Source organism: Leucoraja erinacea, chromosome 20 (assembly GCF_028641065.1).
Source record: "Leucoraja erinacea ecotype New England chromosome 20, Leri_hhj_1, whole genome shotgun sequence".
NCBI lineage: Eukaryota > Metazoa > Chordata > Chondrichthyes > Rajiformes > Rajidae > Leucoraja > Leucoraja erinaceus.
Genome location: NC_073396.1, coordinates 10,961,223 through 10,980,069, shown reverse-complemented (window position 1 = coordinate 10,980,069; position 18,847 = coordinate 10,961,223). Strand labels below are relative to the sequence as shown.

Sequence of the window (18,847 nt, the reverse complement as noted above, 5' to 3'; positions counted from 1 at the left end):
AGTAATTAAATGGTAACAGAAGAGAAGGAGGCCAAGCGGTTATAGCTTTAAAATCATGAGGTGAATGGCGACAATTTTCTTCCCAGGGTAGAGGAATCTAAGGATCAAAGATTTAAGGCAAGGTGACAAGGAAACGTGGAACTCGGGTGTGCAAAGACAACTATCTTTATACCCATTCATCATATCCAACTGATAATAATCCAAAGAATGTTTTCAAGCTCTCCAACTCCTCAGTTCTTTAATGCCCAGACAAACTGGAGCCAAGTCACAATGACTCGATTACGAAGACGTCTAAACCAAGTGAATAGGAAGGGCCTTGTAGCCTCTTGGAGTGAAACTTTTGCTGCTACAGATTGAAACCTGGAGATACTTCTTTCAGTGAATGCAATGATATTGTGGTCTGTATCCTACATGTACCCTTCTGCCAAGGCGTTTCAGTATTTAGAGCCAGCAACTATGTAGGAACAATCACACATTTCCAAGGTTGAGCACTGTTTCGGACACCCATGCACCTGCAGTCACCATTCATTTAGGCAAGAAAGGTTACAAGCTTGGTAAGTATTCACTGCTTAATTAATTCTACTGGATAGGGTACTTGAATATTAATCAGAAACTGATTTTATCTCGACCACAATGCTATAATCAACATCCTTGTGCCAATATACGCTTTACCAAATTATGATGTGTGGCTTTTGCTTGTTTTGAAAATAAGCCATAATTGCAAGGCTCCAACTGACTTTCTTTGACAAGTTGCTGTTGAAACTTTAATCCCTGGAGACACTTCTTTGAAAATATAAATGCTACAAACAAAAGTAAAATGCAGACTAGAACAAAACCGCAGATGCACAAAACACTGCAGTTATTATTCCAACCGTCCATTTAAGAAGCAAAACACTACTTTAAAAATCAGAGGTCCACTTCCATGCAGCATGAAATTACACCAAATCAGAATATTTTACGCAGCCGTGGAACTTTTTGTTCTAATGTAGGTCTAATTGTTCAATTCTAAATAGCAAGATGATGGCGTCAAGTCTGCATTCAAAATGCCCACAACCAGGATGAATTACATACAATAAACCAGTTGGACATCTTTGTTTAGATGTTGCATCGCTTACAGGTATCACAATATTGAGTTGAGTTTACCTTATTGCCATGTGTAACAGGGCACAGTGAAAAGCTTTTTCTTGTGTGGCATCCAGTTAGTGGAAAGACTAGGCATGATTACAATCAGTGTACAGATACAGGATAAATTTCTAAACACTAGTGTGTGCAATTACTTATTTTCAGTCAGCAACATCACATCAGAAACAAAAAGCTGGAGTAATTCAGTGGGACAGGCAGCATCTCTGGAGAGAAGGAATGGGTGACGTTTCAGGTCGAGACCCATCTTCAGACTGGTTAGGGATAAGGGAAACGAGAGAAATAGACGGTGATGTGGGGAGATATAATCCCGGTTGCTGGACACTAATTCTCCTTCCAATTCCCACACAGACCTTTCTGTCCTCGGTCTCCTCCATTGTTAGAATGAGGCTAATCGCAAATTGGAGGAACAGCATCTCAAATTTCACTTGGGCAGTTTACAGCCCAGTGGTATGAATATTGATTTATCTCACTTCAGGTAGCCCAGGCATTCCTTCTCTCTCTATCCCTCCCCACCCAATTCGCACTAGCTTCTTATTTTCACCCTACAAACAGCTTACAATGGCCCGTTTCTTTTATCATCGTTACTTTTTTGCATATCTTTCATTCATTGTTCTTTATCTCTCCACATCAGTCTATATCTCGTTTCCCTTATCCCTAATCAGTCTGAAGAAGGGTCTCGACCCAAAACGTCACCCATTCCTTCCCTCCAGAGATGCTGGATGTCCTGGTGAGTTACTCCAGCTTTGTGTCTATCTTCGGTTTAAACATCTGGAGTTCCTCCTTACACATCATTGATCAGTACTGATGTCACCCCCCCGACCACCCCCCGCCCCCCCCCCCCCCTTCCAAATATAGCAACAAAACCTAGCAGGTTCCTACTGTAGTATTACTTCTCCAGGCCTGATTGAAAGATATTCATGCAGCAATTTCGATGTTGATACAAAACTCCAGTTCAAATCACAGAAGTATGTGAATATTAAGACTGATGTAGAGGACAGTGGGATAAGAATAAGGCACAAGACCTAAGATGTCAAACTACAGTAAATTTGTGACAGCAAACAGCATCAGAGAAAGGTGAAACACATCACATTTGATAAAGAGGAGAAAGAGGGAGTGCAGTCTACTTCTAACACCTCAACAGGCAATAATGCTTTGCTCAGAGTAGGGATGCCTGTCAATTTTTATGCTATTTAAGTATTTTGAAAAAGCCAGTGTCAGTCAAAAAGGATCCATCATCACATCATAACTGACACTTCTGCTAATGCATGCACCGAAGGTGATCAGAGGACAACCGAATTATCCAAATACTAACTCTGGAGATTATTCCTGTCCATCAAGGTGAAGGACAACGCTGGGTTAGGGATGGAACGTGGTGCGGCTACAAAAGATTAGCTTTGATCTTATTGAACAGCGGAACATCACAAGGAAATGAAAGGAAAAATAAAACGGAATAAAAAAATCACCCACACTCGTTTCTTTATGTTATTTTTAATCCCCTTTCAGTAGTAGTAGTAGTAGTAGCAGTAGGCCCCCCCTCGGTCATGACTGGCCATGGGTGATGCATCCTAGTTGTTGGCTGCCTGCTCCAAACCTCGGCGAGAGCAGCGTCGCTTGTGGCTGAAGAGACCAATGCGGGAGTGGCAGTCTGTCGTAAAGGTCACATTGTACCGATTGTGTGCCTTGTTGTCACCTTCCCCTCAGCCAACTACTTTCCCTTCATCATTGTCTGCTTTGATCTGTTGTTTTCACACCTTACCCATCCATATCTCTAGTCTCCCTCTCCCCTGACACTCTGTCTGAAGAAGGACCTCGTTCTGAAACGTCACCCATTCCTTCTCTCCAGAGATGTTACTCCAGCATTTTGTGTCTATCTTCGGTGTAAACCAGTTCCTTCCTACACATGAGCAAGTGATGATCAATAAGGAGCACAGGAATCTTTCCTATCTATTTCATGACTACAGAGGCACAGTTTATTTAATTCTCCTTCAAGTGCAGAACACATTTCACTCCAAAACCCCGTGAATAAATTAGATCCCGAATGAGTTTTAAAAAATAAAATAGAAAGTTGTTTGCAAATGTAATCACGCACCAGTCTTGGGTGACAGTAATTGGCATCTCTTAGTTCTTACTCGTTTGACAGCAAAACTGCCAAGTTATGCAGATGAAAGTGACTCCAAATGTCAGAATCTGGAACAAAAACAAACCAGAATGCAGGAAGAAGTCAGTAGGTCAAACAGCAAGTATGAAGGCAAAACAAAGGCACAAGTTGGTATTTTGGGCCAAGGCCCTGCATCAAGACTGCAAAGAGGAAATATGCCAGTATGTTTCAAGGGATGTGACAGAGGTTAGTAGGTAATGGGTGGGACTAGATGGGGGAGGGGATGAAGGGGAGACGGACTCGGGTGAGGAAAGCAGATGAGGAAGGTGAAGAGAAGACTAGATGGACAGGTTTGTGGGAGAAGAATAACAGAAGTGTGGGTTACCCGAATTTGGACGTTTCAATGTTGATCTACAGAGAGACAAAAGAAAATGGAAGAACCTCATATTCTGTTTGGATAGTTTACCACCCAATGTCATGAACAATGACATTTCCAACAAACCACTCTCAATGACACAGCATGCTTTATTTTGTTACATTGACCATGCATTATTCAATCTCCAATGCAATATTTCCTTTATAGCAAAAAACTCAAGATTTTAGTGAAGAAACAAACAGGGTGCAAAGTTACAACATTAATCCATGAAATTAAATGTCAACATCGAGTCAAAGTAAATATAGCCAATTTTCCTACAAATTCCTCAAAATTATTTCCAGAGTGATTGGTAGTAATTTGTGGTTCACAAAACCTTTTACACATGGCTGTGTATGAAGCAAGATAAAACATCAGAGTATAATGTTTCTGCACAGCATGGACATCCTTTCTGTTGTCATCCTGCATAATAATGCTAACTCTTATTTCATGTAAAATGCAATACTGTGGTTTCTCAGCATCTACTAGATTGTCAATATTCACAGCACATGCTGTTATTCGGTTAAATAGCAACACCGACAGCAGGACTCTGCAACCAATAACCTGTCCGGAGTCTGATCTATTTTTCCCGGTCATGGAGATCGTGCTCTCCAGATTTCAAACTCCGAGACACCTCAAAAGAAATAATAAATTCATTCTGGGAATAGCCTGCTGTGGATGGAGATCATAGCTGGAGGAACAAAACAGGGCAGGCAGCATCTGTGGGGGGGAAATGGGCAGTGGACATTGTGTTATGATCCTTCATCTGGATTTAAAGTGTAGAGGGGAAGTAGCCAGTACAAAGAGGTGGGGGGGGGGAGGGGTGAAACAAGAGCTAACAGGTGAGGTGGGGTTGATTGGAGAGGGAAGGGTGGAGATGGTAACAAAGGCTGGGAGATGATAAATGGAGAACAAATGTCTGCAGAAGAGTTACGCTGTTGTTGCCAGGAACAGAGTGTATTCTGTGGCTCAAATACTGTCATTAAAACTTTTTTCTTATCATGACCATACTTTACAAGAACATTGCAGGACCTGAAAGCCCGAGCTATTGGAACGGGTTGGACAGGCTGGGACTTTATTCCCTGTAGTGCAAGAGGCTGAGGAGTGATCTTACAGAGGTGTATAAAATAATGAGGGGGATAGTTAGCGTGAATGCTCAGAATCTGAAACAAAGGCCGTTCGATGTAACCGACAAAAAGACCAGCGCAGCTGAGGCCAATGCCAGTGTCGGTGACTACACATTCAACTTGCGAGAAAGTACTTACAGAATAATGAAAGGCATAGAGTGGCTGTGGAAAGGATGTTTCCACTGGTGGGAGTCTAGGACCAGAGGTCATTGCCTCAGAATTAAAAGGCACTCTTTTAGAAAGGATGTGAGGAGGAACTTATTTAGTCAGAGGGTAGTTAATCTGTGGAACTGAGGCAGTGGATATTTTTATGGAAGAGATAGAAAAAATCTTGATTAGAACAGGTGTCAAGGGTTACGGGGAAAGGCAGGAAAATGGGATCAGGAGGCAGAGATCAGCCATGATTGAATGGTGGAGTAGACTCGATGGGCCGAATGGCCTAATTCAACTCATAAAACTTGTGGACTTGTGAAAGCGAAAAGGCCACTAGGTCTCCAATGGGTTTTCAGTAATATTTCAGGCCTGCAGTGTTGTTTGTTCTAAAAGATTATTTAAAACAAAAAAATCATAATCTTGGCACATTACTAGCTTCCTTTCCTTAAAGTGGGGTCCTTTCCTGAATATGTTGCAATATTGTGGGGGTGGAGGCGGCTGCATAATTAGAAACATTTATGAGTTGGATCCATTAGAGGAAAACAAAAGACATCTTTTTTTCTTTTAACGGCAGAAGAGAGCCACGTCAGCTGGATTTCTTCACTGTCTTAATAACGGAGTGAGAAAATTTTTAATTCCTTTTCTTATGCTGCGGAAGTTTGCAATTATTATACTGCCTACCATGTGACAAGTTTTAAATGCTGAAATATAAAACATTAAGTTTACAATAAAACAGATACAAGATTTATTGTGAGGTTTAGTATGTAAAATGACAGGGCAAGTAAGCCTGCTGAACATACAAATGGAGCAGGGATTACTGTCTGCCATCTCATTGGGAAATGGCAAGGGTGGGGGTGGAAAAAGGAGCATTTATAGGCAACTGTTCTTTCCCTCTGGCTGCTGGAGAATGGCTCTGGCAATTGGAGGGTGAGAGGATGGGTACCACTGTCCGATCATTAAAAGTGGTGAGCGAAGAAACTCACTCCTGTGTGAATTAGAAGTTACTTTGACTCACTTTAAACCAAATGGAAGACAGGGGTTTGAAATTCACATTTCCCCCAACCCCTCTAATTTCTAAATTACATCTTCCATCTCCCACGGGAACAGATGAGCTATTGGCTGTTTGAAGTTAAGAGACGGGTTCGCAGACCAAATTTTGTAAACCATAGCCTGAACAATGAACAACATGTACTAATGCTGCTCAAGTACCTGTCATGGATTTGAAATCACATTTCACAATACAACCTGAAAACAAAATTAGAGGTATAGAACATTTCCACTAATGATGGATATTACATGCAAAATTTGTCAGATGGCACCAATAATGCGATTCCTGGCTACTAGACCTATAATCTTGTCTGCCATCAATCAAATCACAAAGGCAGACACATCGTGCTGGAGTAGCTCAGTGGGTCAGGCAGCATCTCGTGAGAACATGGATAGGTGACATTTCGGGTTGGGAACCTTCTTCAGACTGATTGTAAGGAAATAAGGTCATAAGGAATTGGAGTGGAATTGGACCATTCAGCCCATCAAGTCTACACCATTCAATCATGGCTGATCTATCTCTCCCTCCAAACCCCATTTTCCTGCCTTTTCCCCATACCATCTGGCACCTGTACTAATCAAAAATGTTTCTATCTCTGCCTTAAAAGTATCCACTGGCTTGGCCTCCACAGCCTTCCTTTGTCTGTTTCCCACTCCACTGCCGCCACCTCTTCCACTCTGCTAGTCACTGACAAATAGAGTATGGCAGCAATTCCATGGGAGAAGGAATAGAGGTGGCAGTTGTGGCGGGGGGGGGGGGGGGGGGGGGGGGGGGGGGGGAGAGAGAGAGAGAGCCAAGTATACAGAGTAATAGGAGGAGGTGGCAGTGGGCAGACAAAGCGACAGCTGAAAAGTGCCAGGTGGTGAGAGGGGAGGGAGCCCCACAGTGACCAAGAGCATCGTGTCAGTAGAAGCGGCCTGACGAAAGCAACTGTCCCCCAGGGTTACAACACTAGCCACAACAATAGCCGCATCAACCAGACCATGAAGGGCTTGCCTGGGGGTGGCGTCGGTAGGTCCATCTGCTATAACAAAAATCCGCTATAAATGAGCCCATTAAACGAGTTTACTGTACAATAAAAAGGATAGTGATAAAGCAATGCGTGATGGCTTGACCTCTTGACAATAGCCTAAAATAATTCTTGTAGCACGTCAACAATAATCACTAACCTTCAACAACCATGGCCATCTTTCATAATACCAGATACAACTCAATCAGTAATGTTTCATGTGTAGGAAGGAACTGCTTATACCAAAGATAGGCACAAAATGTTGGATTAACTCAGCAGGTCAGCGAGCATCTCTGGCTAAAAATAATAGGTGTTTGGTTGGATCTCTACTTCAGTATGAAAGATGAAATCAAACACTCTTCAGTAGCGTTTCATCTTTGATTTCAAGCGACTTTCATCTTCTTTAATGCCACATTCAATTAAGTATTTCCGCGATGTCAAGTTTACACAGGCATTATTAATTTACAAACAGCAGGCACAAACCACCCAATCCTACAGCACTGATTTAGAGCAGCAGTCTGAAGAAGGGTCTCGACCTGACACGTCACCTATTACTTTCCCCCAGAGATGCTATCTGACCCGCTGAGTTGCTCCAGCATTTTATGTATATCTTCGGTTTAAACCAGCATCTGCAGTTCCTTCCTACACGCTGCCATTTTATAATGCTGGCTTCATATATCTGACAACATCAGTAGCAACACAAACTGAAAAAGCTATCTTTGGTCTGTAGGCCCTCATTCTTGCTGGCCTCGCCCCAACATCAGTCAATATCAAGGCAGAGTGGCTACTCTGAGGTTGGTATCAGACAATGTGCCTTCTTCTGCTGTCATATTGCTCAGTACACTTCAGAGTTAAGAGGATTGCTCACTGACAGAGCCGTACTTAAGCAGCCCAATCAAAGCAGTAACTTAAAGCAAGTTTATTTTCTCGATTTATATTGAGCAGAAGGGTCATTAAGCTAAAACATCAGCTCCATATCTCACGCCACTGCTGCTTGACCTGTCCAAGTATCTCCTGCACTGTTTCAATAACCAATCCATGCGCATCTAAGACGTACCAAATGCTGTATAGGAAGAGGCTGCTTATCACTGTACACCCTTCACTAACATCAGGTATTAAATTTAACATTCAGTCTCTGAAAATCAAAACAACATTTAATAACAGATGCTGGAAGTCTGAAACAAAATCCCAGGAAACAGTCAGCGGATCAGGCAGCATCCGTGGAAAGAGTGAGGGGTTAACATGTCTGGTCAAAGACCCTTTGTCAGAATTGGGAAAGATCATTTGAGCAATGTATTTAGTTGTACTGCGAACCATAAATTTAGCTGTACTGAGAGCCAGAACAGCAATCTATGTGTAAGCAAAAGTGTTTGTGACCCCCCCCCCCCCCCTCACCTGTTCTGTTGACAGATAAAGTCAATTATTTAAGATGTGTGGGGAGGAGAATTTTATTATTCTGGAAGTTTGATGTCAGGAAGTGAATGTTAATTTTTCTATGCAATGTTACTCGAGACAAAATAAATCCCAAAATCGCTGGGGGATTGGAGGAAGCTGGTGGTGCTCTGGTCATTATTTTTCCAGTTCTTGGCCAATTCTGTAATGACGAATGGCAAATGCCGTTCCGACTTTAAAAGAAGTGAAGCTTTAACAGCCGCGGCCAAACCTTCAGTGCGAATTGAGTCACGTGGTCATTTTCTAGATTAGTCCACAACTCATAACATAAATATCACTGAACAGTGGCAATTCCATGCAGGTTTATTCCCATTCTCAAGAAGGACGACTTGCTCGTACATCTAATCAAATTCCAAAGCACAGCCACAATGCAAGTCAGTTAATTCCATGGACCACAATTAGTTTGACCCACTTCCTAATGATTTGCTCTGCAACCCATTGCCAAACACACACTACTTGGCAGACAACAGCAATTGCTTCAAAGAGCCCTTTCTTTGGCGACTTCGCTACTTGGAGCGTTCCTTAGCATTTGGCCATCATTAAAAAGCAAAGTAACGCTCCAACAGAACAGCCTGATCGCACTGCATTAACTGAACACAATGCAAATTGGTTTTATTCCCTCCCATACAAGACCATCCCTTGAACAGCCCAACCTCGCTGTTATCAATCTCTGGTTTTAGCATTAAAACCAGTGCCAGATCACACTTTTTAGTTTAGGTTAGAGACACAGTGCAGAAACAGGCCCTTCATCCCACAGAATCCGTGCCGACCAGCAATCACCCCAGACATTAACACTATACTACACATTGGAATCCTTTACAATTTTTAATTGAAGCCAACTAACCTACAAACCCGTAGGTCTTTGGAATGTGGGAGGAAACCGGAGCACCCGGAGAAAATCCACACGGTCACAGGGAGAAGGTGCAGACAGCTGTTTGTTCTTCACCATTTTTTTTAATTTTTAGTTTGTTAAAAAGTTTTGTTCTGGAGGCTCTTTTAGTCTTTTTATGTGGGGGACGGGGGAAACCGTTTTTTCCCCAATCCCTACCTGGGCGAGGATGCATCCTTCCTCCTAGCCGCATATTTGCCCCCTCCTTGCGGCCTACCATTCGGATTGGCTCGGCCTTTCCTGCCGGAGACCGGCCAGAGCTTCAAGCTGCAGCTTTAGCACCAAGGTACCATCACAAAGCAGGGCGTACCTTACCCGGGACGCTGTGTGGAGCTCCGGAGTGCCAACTTTAACATCGTGGAGCTGTGTTCTGCGGAGCTTCCAGCCGCGGCGGAGCTGACTTTAAACACCGGCCTGGGATCTTTCGCCGAGATCGCCAGTGTTGGAGCTCCTCCCAACACAGCCTGTGGACTTTCAGGAGCCGTGGTCTCCGGTAGCAAGCGCCGTTTCGGAATTCCAAACCGCTGAGAGCGTTCTTCCGATGCTGGATTTCCATCATTCTGGCGAGGGGGCCTCATTTATGTGCTGCAATGGCAACTCAAATTTCATTGCTCCAATTGGTGTATGTGACAATAAATGTCCTTTGTCCTTTTGGTCAGGATCGAACCCTGGTCTCTGTAACGGCAGCAACTCTACCATTGTACCACCATAATGGTGGAGAATACGGACAAACAAACAACCTTGCCCCAAACATTTATCGTCTTTGTTCGTTAAAATCAAAAACAGAAGAGTGATCCAATAACTTTAAAATGTTATTCAATCACAGTAACTCTTTAGATAAACAATCCCAATAGTCATCTATAGTTTGCCAGCACAGAGTAGAATCCAGCACTATCAGCCCCATCCTTCAGGAATGACTGTCAATTTTGACTCATTCAATATCACCACTGTCTCAGGTCACATGATGTTGAGTCAGTTACTTGGGCATTTTTAACACCGACCACAAAACAATCACCCTATTACAAAATGCATGAAAGTACTAATTCATTTATTCAATTGGGGCTTTCAGATTACCAATGTATGGCAGATAAAGGTGTCAGCATGCCAAATGACCAACTCATTTCGCTATAAAAATGGAATGAAAGATAAACTGGAGATCACACCATGCTCATTTTCTCTTCATGGAGGTTGGTGTTCAGTTCCACATGTGTGCTGCCTGGGGAAAGAACAGGTCCTTGTATATCTTGTAATAACAGGGAATTGCAGGTGCAGGTTTACACCAAAGATAGAGACAAAATGCTGGATTAAGTCATCGGGACATGTAGCATCCCGGGAGAACATGGACTGCCGACTTTTTGGGTCGGAAACCTTCTGCGGGGGGGGTGAGAGAAAACTGGGAGAGAGGAGACCCCACTAAATTACTCCAGCACTTTGTTTCTTTTGTGTATTAACCATCATCTGCTGTTCCTTGCCTCTACCAGAGATGGCGAGACAGGCGTGAGCCAAAAGGATAAGGAGTGCAAATTATTCGCAGCACTAAAAGCAGATAAATCCCCAGGACTGATAATCTGCATCCAAAGTATTAATATGGGTTGCCATGGAAACAAAAGGATGTTTTGATTATCTTCATAGATTCTGGAGATTATGAAACAGTTGCTGCAGTTCGGAAGGAGGTAAATACAATTCAATTTTTTTTAAAAAGGGGAAGAAAGCAAAAACGGAACAGACCAGTTGCCTCAACATCAGATGCAGAGAGTGCAGGTAGTTCTGCTAGAATTTGGTAGTTAAATTCCTAAGAAATCGTATGTTATGCAAAATCACACGAGAGGGCAGTCGTGCCAAAGACTTGAGAGTTAAGGCTTGAGTTTCAGAATCACAATAACAGCGTTATTTTCCCAGCAAATTTTTCAAAATTAAAGTTTTTTCAACAGCAGAAAGTTTTTTTGTCATTATTAAAAACTAGACTTTATATTGCATTGGTGAGCAGAGTGTCATTACACAAGTAGCAATAGAAGTGATTGCTAGTCAATTTCAGTGGCCACCTGTGGTTGAAGTAGCAGATGTGTGCTTAAAATGGTGTCTGATTACTGTGGGGAAGTTATATGGAAATGAGTTTATTCCTCTCAACTATCTCATCCACCCCTCCCACCCCACCAAATGCAGCCTTTTCCCTGCTTGTGAATTTCCAAAGTAACTTAAGTCATTCTCTAGTTCCTGATTGAAATAGCTTTATAACCGATTCAGGCCGCGTGGCATAGATGGTGTTCCCTAATTCATCGTACGCATTGTCTTCAGTTCGCATTAAGGAAACACACATTAAAACTGCCTGTCTGCTAAGGAGTAGGATGGAACTGGAGATGTTGGTTTAAACCGAAGATAGACACAAAATGCTGGAGTAACTCAGTGGGACAGGCAGCATCTCTGGAGAGAAGTAATGGGTGACAAAGACCCTTCAGCCTGAAGAAGGGTCTTAACCCGAAACGTCACCCATTCCTTCTCTCCAGAGATGCTGCCTGTCCCACTGAGTTTCTCCAGCATTTTGTTTCTACCTGCATGCTAAACGCTATTATAAAGGACATGACAACAGCACACTTAGAAAAGGGATCAGTAGGATTAGACTGTTAGTCATTAATGAAAGAGAGGTTGGAGAATTAATATTCATGTTGTTGGGTTGTGGGCTACCCATGTGGAAAGAGGTGCCGTTCTTCCAGTTTACATTTGGCCTCATTCTGGCAGTGGAAAAAGGAGGACAGACATGTTGGTATGGGAATGGAAAGAGGAATTTAAGTGGCTAGCAACAGGAACTCCAGCTAGCCCTGGTGGACAGAGTGCAAGAGCTCATTGAAGTGGTCACTCAGTGGACACCAAGTGCAACGGATGAGGTTGCAGGAGGTGCCTATAAAGCTATCTCACACTGAAGGATCAATGGAACCAGGGGGAGGGGTGAAGGGACAGGTGTTGCTCTGCCTGCAGTTGCAGCTGGTGGTACCTGGCGAGTGGTAGGGATGAGCAAACCAAGGAGTGACAACGACAGTGGTGTCTGTGGAAAGCAGAAGGTGGCGGGGTGGGGGAGATGGCGGAATCGTGTTGAAGCTGGTGGATATGTTGAAGACTGATATACTGCATGTAGAGGTTGGTAAGGTTAAGAGATAAGGACCAGAGGGGTGGGGGATGCAAACCAGATACCACCCCTGGCTGACCTCTGGTATTTTCCCCTGCAACCCACGGGTGTGAACAATGAAATGTTGAAATGTGACACAACCCTCTCCTCTCTCCCCTTCCAACCCCCCCCCCGCCCCCCCAGTCCACCCATTTTGTCCCCTTCCCCAATGTCTTTCCCCACTATCTACATCGCTCTACCCCTCTTATTCCCATCCACCTACTTCACACATGGACAGACTCCCTCCCCCCCAACCTCCCTGCCCATTCCCCATCTACTTCTGGTTCTATTTGCCATTCAACTCTCCCCTATGGCTCCCATTATCACCTTCCTTATCAGATTCCAATACTGACAGCCTTTGTGTTTCTGCTTATCTCCTTCCAGCAGCTGTCTGTCTCCACTTTAAATCCGCCGCACCCCCCCTCTCCGAGTTCCATCTTCCCCTTTCTCCTCCCCTCTTGCCTGCTGCCATCCATCATCAATCAATCTCTGCCCCCACAAGCTATACACACTCTCACCCACCCAACCTAGCTCCATACTCCTGTTATCCTTCACCCTTACCCAATCCACAAATTACCTCTCACTTCTGTCTCTCCCCTTGTTCTCTTTACACTGGCCATCCGATTCCCTCTGGCAGGTCATTGCTCTGGATTCCAGCATCTGCAATCTCTTAGGTCTCCAGACTAAAGAGAAACATTGTGGACTGCTTTAAAGGTCAGCAAGCACATCCTTTGTCCAGCAAGGCAGAGCTTGTGTGCAGCTCTGCAGTTCCAGTCATGCTCTCATGCAGACCTCAACAACACAGAGACAAGGTTTCTACTAACAAAGGAACCATTTGGTCTGCTCTATTGAGCATTCATACAAAAGCCAACCCATTTCCCCTGCCCCGACACATCCTGCATTAAAATGACCTTTTGCCTGGAGAGGGAACTAGAACCAAAGCAATGCTGGGTCAGCTGTGAAATATCACTTATTTAGAGCCAGTTACCGTGAAGCATTGTGCCCGGGGTAATAAAGTTAATTTTAGGATACATTTCTCTGCAATTACCACCCCCACCTCACCCCTCTATATAATTTCTGACGAGAGGCTCAAGACATATTGCCAGTTCAGTTTATTTCGTAAAGGAATAGAAGAGAATAATTATTCCTCAAGTTTACCAGACTTGCATCCAGAGGTTTAGACCAGTGATTAAGGGGATCTAAATCAAATAAGACTGTAACCTTCAGTAATAATATCAAACAATGCAGTAAAAGGATTGCCAAGTGTCTTGATTGGAAGGTCACATTTATTTCATAATTGAGGAACCTTGCTTAGTGCAGGCTCCCTTATTATTGATGGTCAAGGCCCAATTACTAGGTTGGTAAGTAGTATAAAGATCTCTTGCTCCCCAAGCGAACAGGCTGTATATAGTGTCAATACTACAGCCAGAATGGAAATAATTGGACAATATCTTTGTCAAACAAGACTGATAGCCATACTACAGCAAATGACAATGATTGATTTTATGCACATCATTTACACATAAATTGTCGCTACTCAATTTAGGAAATACAATCTAGGGAAATTTCCCTTTTCTCCACAGCCAAAGACTAATTTCCGAGTGAAACACCATAAACAGCCTAGGCTGCAGTGAGCTATACATTCCTCCTCCGACTCACTGACAACATTGTTAGCCAGTAAATACCGATCCAGTATACCCCAAACTGCAATAAAGACAGCTTAAATGTATAAGCAGAGTTTGTTTCACTTTCGTACTTCAAACACTTCTGACATTGGCCCAAAACAGTAAGCATTTTCTATATATTCTGAATATTTCAAAGGTTACAATACATACTAGAGCAGACAAAAGGATTTCAGAAATTAAAAGCAGCGAGAACTGCCAACAAGACAACTCGAACAACATAATTAGCTATCATCTCGGATGATGATAGCTCGGATTCTACAATGCACAATTTTTTTTAAACTTTGAACCCATGTCACTGATAGGGACGTTTATCTGTACAGACTATCTTGATTAGTGTTGCATGCAAATTGTGCAGCTTTATTTTCAATGATCAATTTTGCAATTAATTTCCAAAGTGGATAAAACATCTTAATATTTTTAAGCTTTATTCATAATTTTTGAAGAAGTTGAATCGTTTTAAACATCCACAGTAATGCAAACTTGCACAGGATGTTTATGGTTCAACTGCACCATCGGTGACGCTCTTGCAAGAACAGAGATCAGTGGCCACATCAGTCACAATACGCAGCACAGGCACTGCACAAGCAACAGTCGGAATTACCAGAACCCGCAACGTGGGCAACAACCCACCAAAATACCATCCAGGCACAAGCACTATGACAGCTGTTTAAAAAAAAAAGCAACACTCTCCCAGAGAATGTTGTAATTTGCCTCTTGCCCATGCCTATTCGGCCAAGTAGGGTTCCTCCATGGAAATTTTTCTATGGAGACATAAGAGACTGCAGATGCTGGAACACTGAGCAAGAAAAAACAAATTGCTGGAGGAACACGGACAGACAACTTTTCAGGCCGGAACTCTCCTTCAGATTGATGCTGTAGAGGGGAGAAAGCTGGTAGAAAAACACGAGGGGAAGGGTGGGGCAGGGGAGAGAAGTATGAAGAGCTGGAGGTAATAAGTGGAGAAGACAAAAGGGTACAATAGGACGAGTGAAATGTAGAACCACAGGGAGGAATGGTGTGCAGATAGGAACATGACTTTTCTACATAATGTTTTGGATATTTGTCACGGCAAATGTTGTTGAACACAATAGAAACATTCTTCCCTCCTCACACCTTGATCACACTTGCTAGCAGCAACCATCAAAAGGGTGTTCATAACCTCCCCCCCCCCTCATTATAGTGAAGTCCAATGGCAGGTGGATTAAATTGAGCTCTCGCATTAACCACATTCTTCCCACTCCCTTTTCTCAGACAGTCCAATAGAGAGAAAACGCTCAAGATGGACCCAAGAGAGCTTCCAATCAATGTTACAATCTTATGTACAATAAATACAAAGCATGGAGAAAAAAAGGATCAATATTCTTATACCGCAAGATTGATATTACAGATGGAGAGAATGACTAGGTTTATCCACCCCAAAGCTTGCCAGGATCATCTTTCGCAGCACACATTGGTCCATATTGCTGCAACAACCAGCAAAAAGTTAAAAACCAGTCCATTTTTAAATACCATCCCATTGAGAAATTCCACCTTGATTGTCAAAAGGTACACATGATGATAAAGTACTGCAATCGTACGACCAAAATTAAGCGAAATGACAATAAAACACAAAATCCACACATTTCCACTCATGGTCCACAATGAAGAGCATGTTGTCATGGGAATCAGGTTAAATGCCACCTGAAGCTCCTGCAATTTAAAACTACCCACACACGTTTATTGCTTAATGAAGAACTTCAAAAAAGTGTTTCAGAAAATGATTACCTTCACATGCATCAGTAACACCACGGTCCCAAGGTTTATTTGTATTAAAAGGATACATTTTCAAAGATCCTGATTTGGTTGCAATGGCCATAAGCCGGAGTTTTGGATCATACGCCAAAGAACTAGGCTGATTTGGAAATCCATGTTCGACTGTCTATGGGGATGGAACAATAAAATGCATTTATGATTTATTCAGTGCTGCCAAACATTTTGCAACTGGTGTTCACATCACACATTGAAAATTCTAAACATCACTTGGCTCTTTGTCGCACAGTACGTGGCACTGAGCCACAGAACTCAAATTAGGTGGCGAAAAGCTTGGTCAAAAGGGTAGATATTAGGGAATTTCAAGTTTAGGTCCATTCAGGCAAACAATAGGACATAAGAATGTAAAAAAATCCTCCAGTGGAACCCAAGGAGAACAAGTAGGAAAGCATCTAACTGTTTTGCACGCATTAGATATTAATAGCAATAATATTAGCCCAATTTTCTTCACAGCTTCAGTGTGCTAAAATATGAAAGTAAAAAGGGCTTTTGTTAACTTCCTGTGGAAGTGACCCTGATGCACTAGTGTACATCGTGGCTGCTGTAAAATACTCATAGTCGGGTTGTGATGAATCACAATATCAATTAATGTTCTATTTTATTTAAAGACAACAAAACACTTCAATGTAAGAAAGAAAAATCAAGTAAATAATTATCAGATTATTCAGGTTCTTAAAATACCACCTGTCAACCCAACTACTCCTCCCCCCCCAACATTGCTAAAGATTTACTCAATCCTAGTGATATTGGGAGCCAACACCTTGCCTTTACAGCAATAAGGGCTCTCCAACCTCACATGGAAAGTGGCTAAATTCCCAGGATACAAAAAAAATGTATCACGACTAAATGTCATCCATTTCTTTCTCCTCATACCCTCCCCCCATCTTCATTCTCTCGAGTCAAGAGTGTTTTATTGTCATGTGTCCCAGATAGAACAACGAAATTCTTACTTGCTGCAGCACAACATAATGCGTAAGGCCATTACAATACTAGCTCCACTACTTATCTTGGCACCCAAGGTTATCGTGCTCCATCATATTCCAAATCCTCCACCTTTCTAACCTCCCAACTTTCCTCTACAGACCTCCGCATGACCTCCTCAATTCAACATCTCTCCCCTCTCATTGTTCTATCTTATTGAATGTGAATAGCTCCAATTTGAGTTTCTCCCACTGGCCCAACTCTCCCCATTTAACTCTCTTTACTTTCCCCCTCCCACAATATAGACAAAAATGCTGGAGTAACTCAGCGGGACATGCAGCATCTCTGGAGAGAAGGAATAGGTGACGATTCGGGTCGAGACCCTTCGTCATCTCCCTCACGTTTTACTGAAGACAAACACTTCCAATCCGACGCCCCATTTCCCTCTTCTTTGGGGAATCTCCAGCTCCCCCCTTCTTCTCTCGTCTCCCCCCTCACCCTCCTCTTCACCCTCCACCTTACTAAAGGCAAACAGCTCCCATCCGACTTGGCCCATTTACCCCTCCTTTGCCCTCCTCCTCTACTTCCCCTTCTTCTCTCGCCTCTATCCTTTACCTCCCCCCTTCCTGCACACAGCCTAGCCCCCTCCACCTCCATTCACCTCCCCTCCTGCACCCACCTCCCATTCACCTCCCCCCTCCCCTCCTTCTTCACCTTATTGAAGGCGAACAGCTCCAGTTTGAGTTTCTCCCGCTGCGGGTCGTTGCCCGGCCGGCGGAATCGAAATTTCATCATGGTTCTGACCGGGGCTCAGGCTGAGCTGAGCTGGGCCGGGTGCAGGAGCTGGTGGAGCCGCAGAGAGGGAGAGGGGAAGCAACGCCGGGAGGCTGGAGCTCGGACCGAGGGACCGTTGCTCCGCGGCCGCTTCTTTTGTGGCGGCTCCGCGCGCCTGGTCCCGCCTCCGCGGGCGATCGCTTCCATTGGCTCCCGCCACCCGAGTGACTTCCAGCCGGCCCAATCAACCATCGGACCCACCCTCCCACGTGATGACGTATGCTCCAATCGCTTTCGCAGCGCCCCCCGTCGTGCCGCTTCCGGTTTCGAGGCATCCTGGGAAATGTAGTTAGAGGCACAAGTGTTCAAGTGAAGGTACATAAAAATGCTGGAGAAACTCAGTGGGTGCAGCAGCATCTATGGAGCGAAGGAAATAGGCAACGTTTCGGGTCGAAACCCTTCTTCAGACGGGTGGGGGAGAGAAGGCGTTTATTGTCATGTGTCCCTGATAGGACAATGAAATTCTTGCTTTGCTTCAGCACAACAGAACATAGCAGACCCCAGTTGAGTTGCACCTCACAACCCAACGGTATGGACATTGGCTTCTCTAACTTCAAGTAACCCTTGCTTTTCCTCTCTCCATCCCAACCCCTTTCCCAGTTCTCAGACCTTTCGGTCTGAACGAAATTTCGTTTCCCTGCAGTCATACATATAATAAAAAATGACAAATACACACAATCAACACAAATTTAACATCCACCACAGTGAGTTCACCAAACACCTTGTTGTGACCTTCTCCCAGCAGCTCGTTTGAGTTTCTCCCGCTGCGGGTCGTTGCGAGTAAATTGACTCTTGACTCTCTTGACTCTTGACTAACAATGATCTATAGACACAAAAAGCTGGAGTAACTGAGCAGGGACTGGCAGCATTTCTGGAGAGAAGGAATGGGTGACGTTTCGGGTCGAGACCCTTCTTCAGACTGGTTAGGGATATGGGAAACGAGAGTTACCTATTCTCTTTTCCTTGATCTCCATTCCCTTTGTCCTATTTTCACACATTACACTTCCTTGTCTATGTGGACCCCTCGCCCCGACATCAGTCTAAAGGAGGGTCTCGACATAGAAAAATAGCTGCAGTAGTAGGCCATTCAGCCCTTCGAGCCAGCAC

At 43.7% G+C, this 18,847-nt stretch overlaps 1 protein-coding gene across 4 annotated transcripts in view; it reads right to left on the bottom strand.

The window, feature by feature from the left end:
• Positions 1 to 17,868, bottom strand: part of llgl1 (LLGL scribble cell polarity complex component 1) — an 82,021-nt gene extending 64,153 nt beyond the window's left edge. For 2 of the 4 annotated variants that reach the window (XM_055651244.1, XM_055651245.1), the window contains exons 1-2: positions 17,621 to 17,868; positions 15,997 to 16,094 (exon numbers count right to left, since the gene is read on the bottom strand). In XM_055651244.1, coding sequence (XP_055507219.1) covers positions 15,997 to 16,094; positions 17,621 to 17,701 — 179 coding nt within the window. In that variant the 5' untranslated portion in view covers positions 17,702 to 17,868. The remainder of the gene's footprint in view (positions 1 to 15,996; positions 16,095 to 17,620) is intronic. The other 2 variants (XM_055651242.1, XM_055651243.1) reach the window with 1 other exon arrangement.
• Between the last annotated feature and the right edge of the window lie 979 nt (positions 17,869 to 18,847).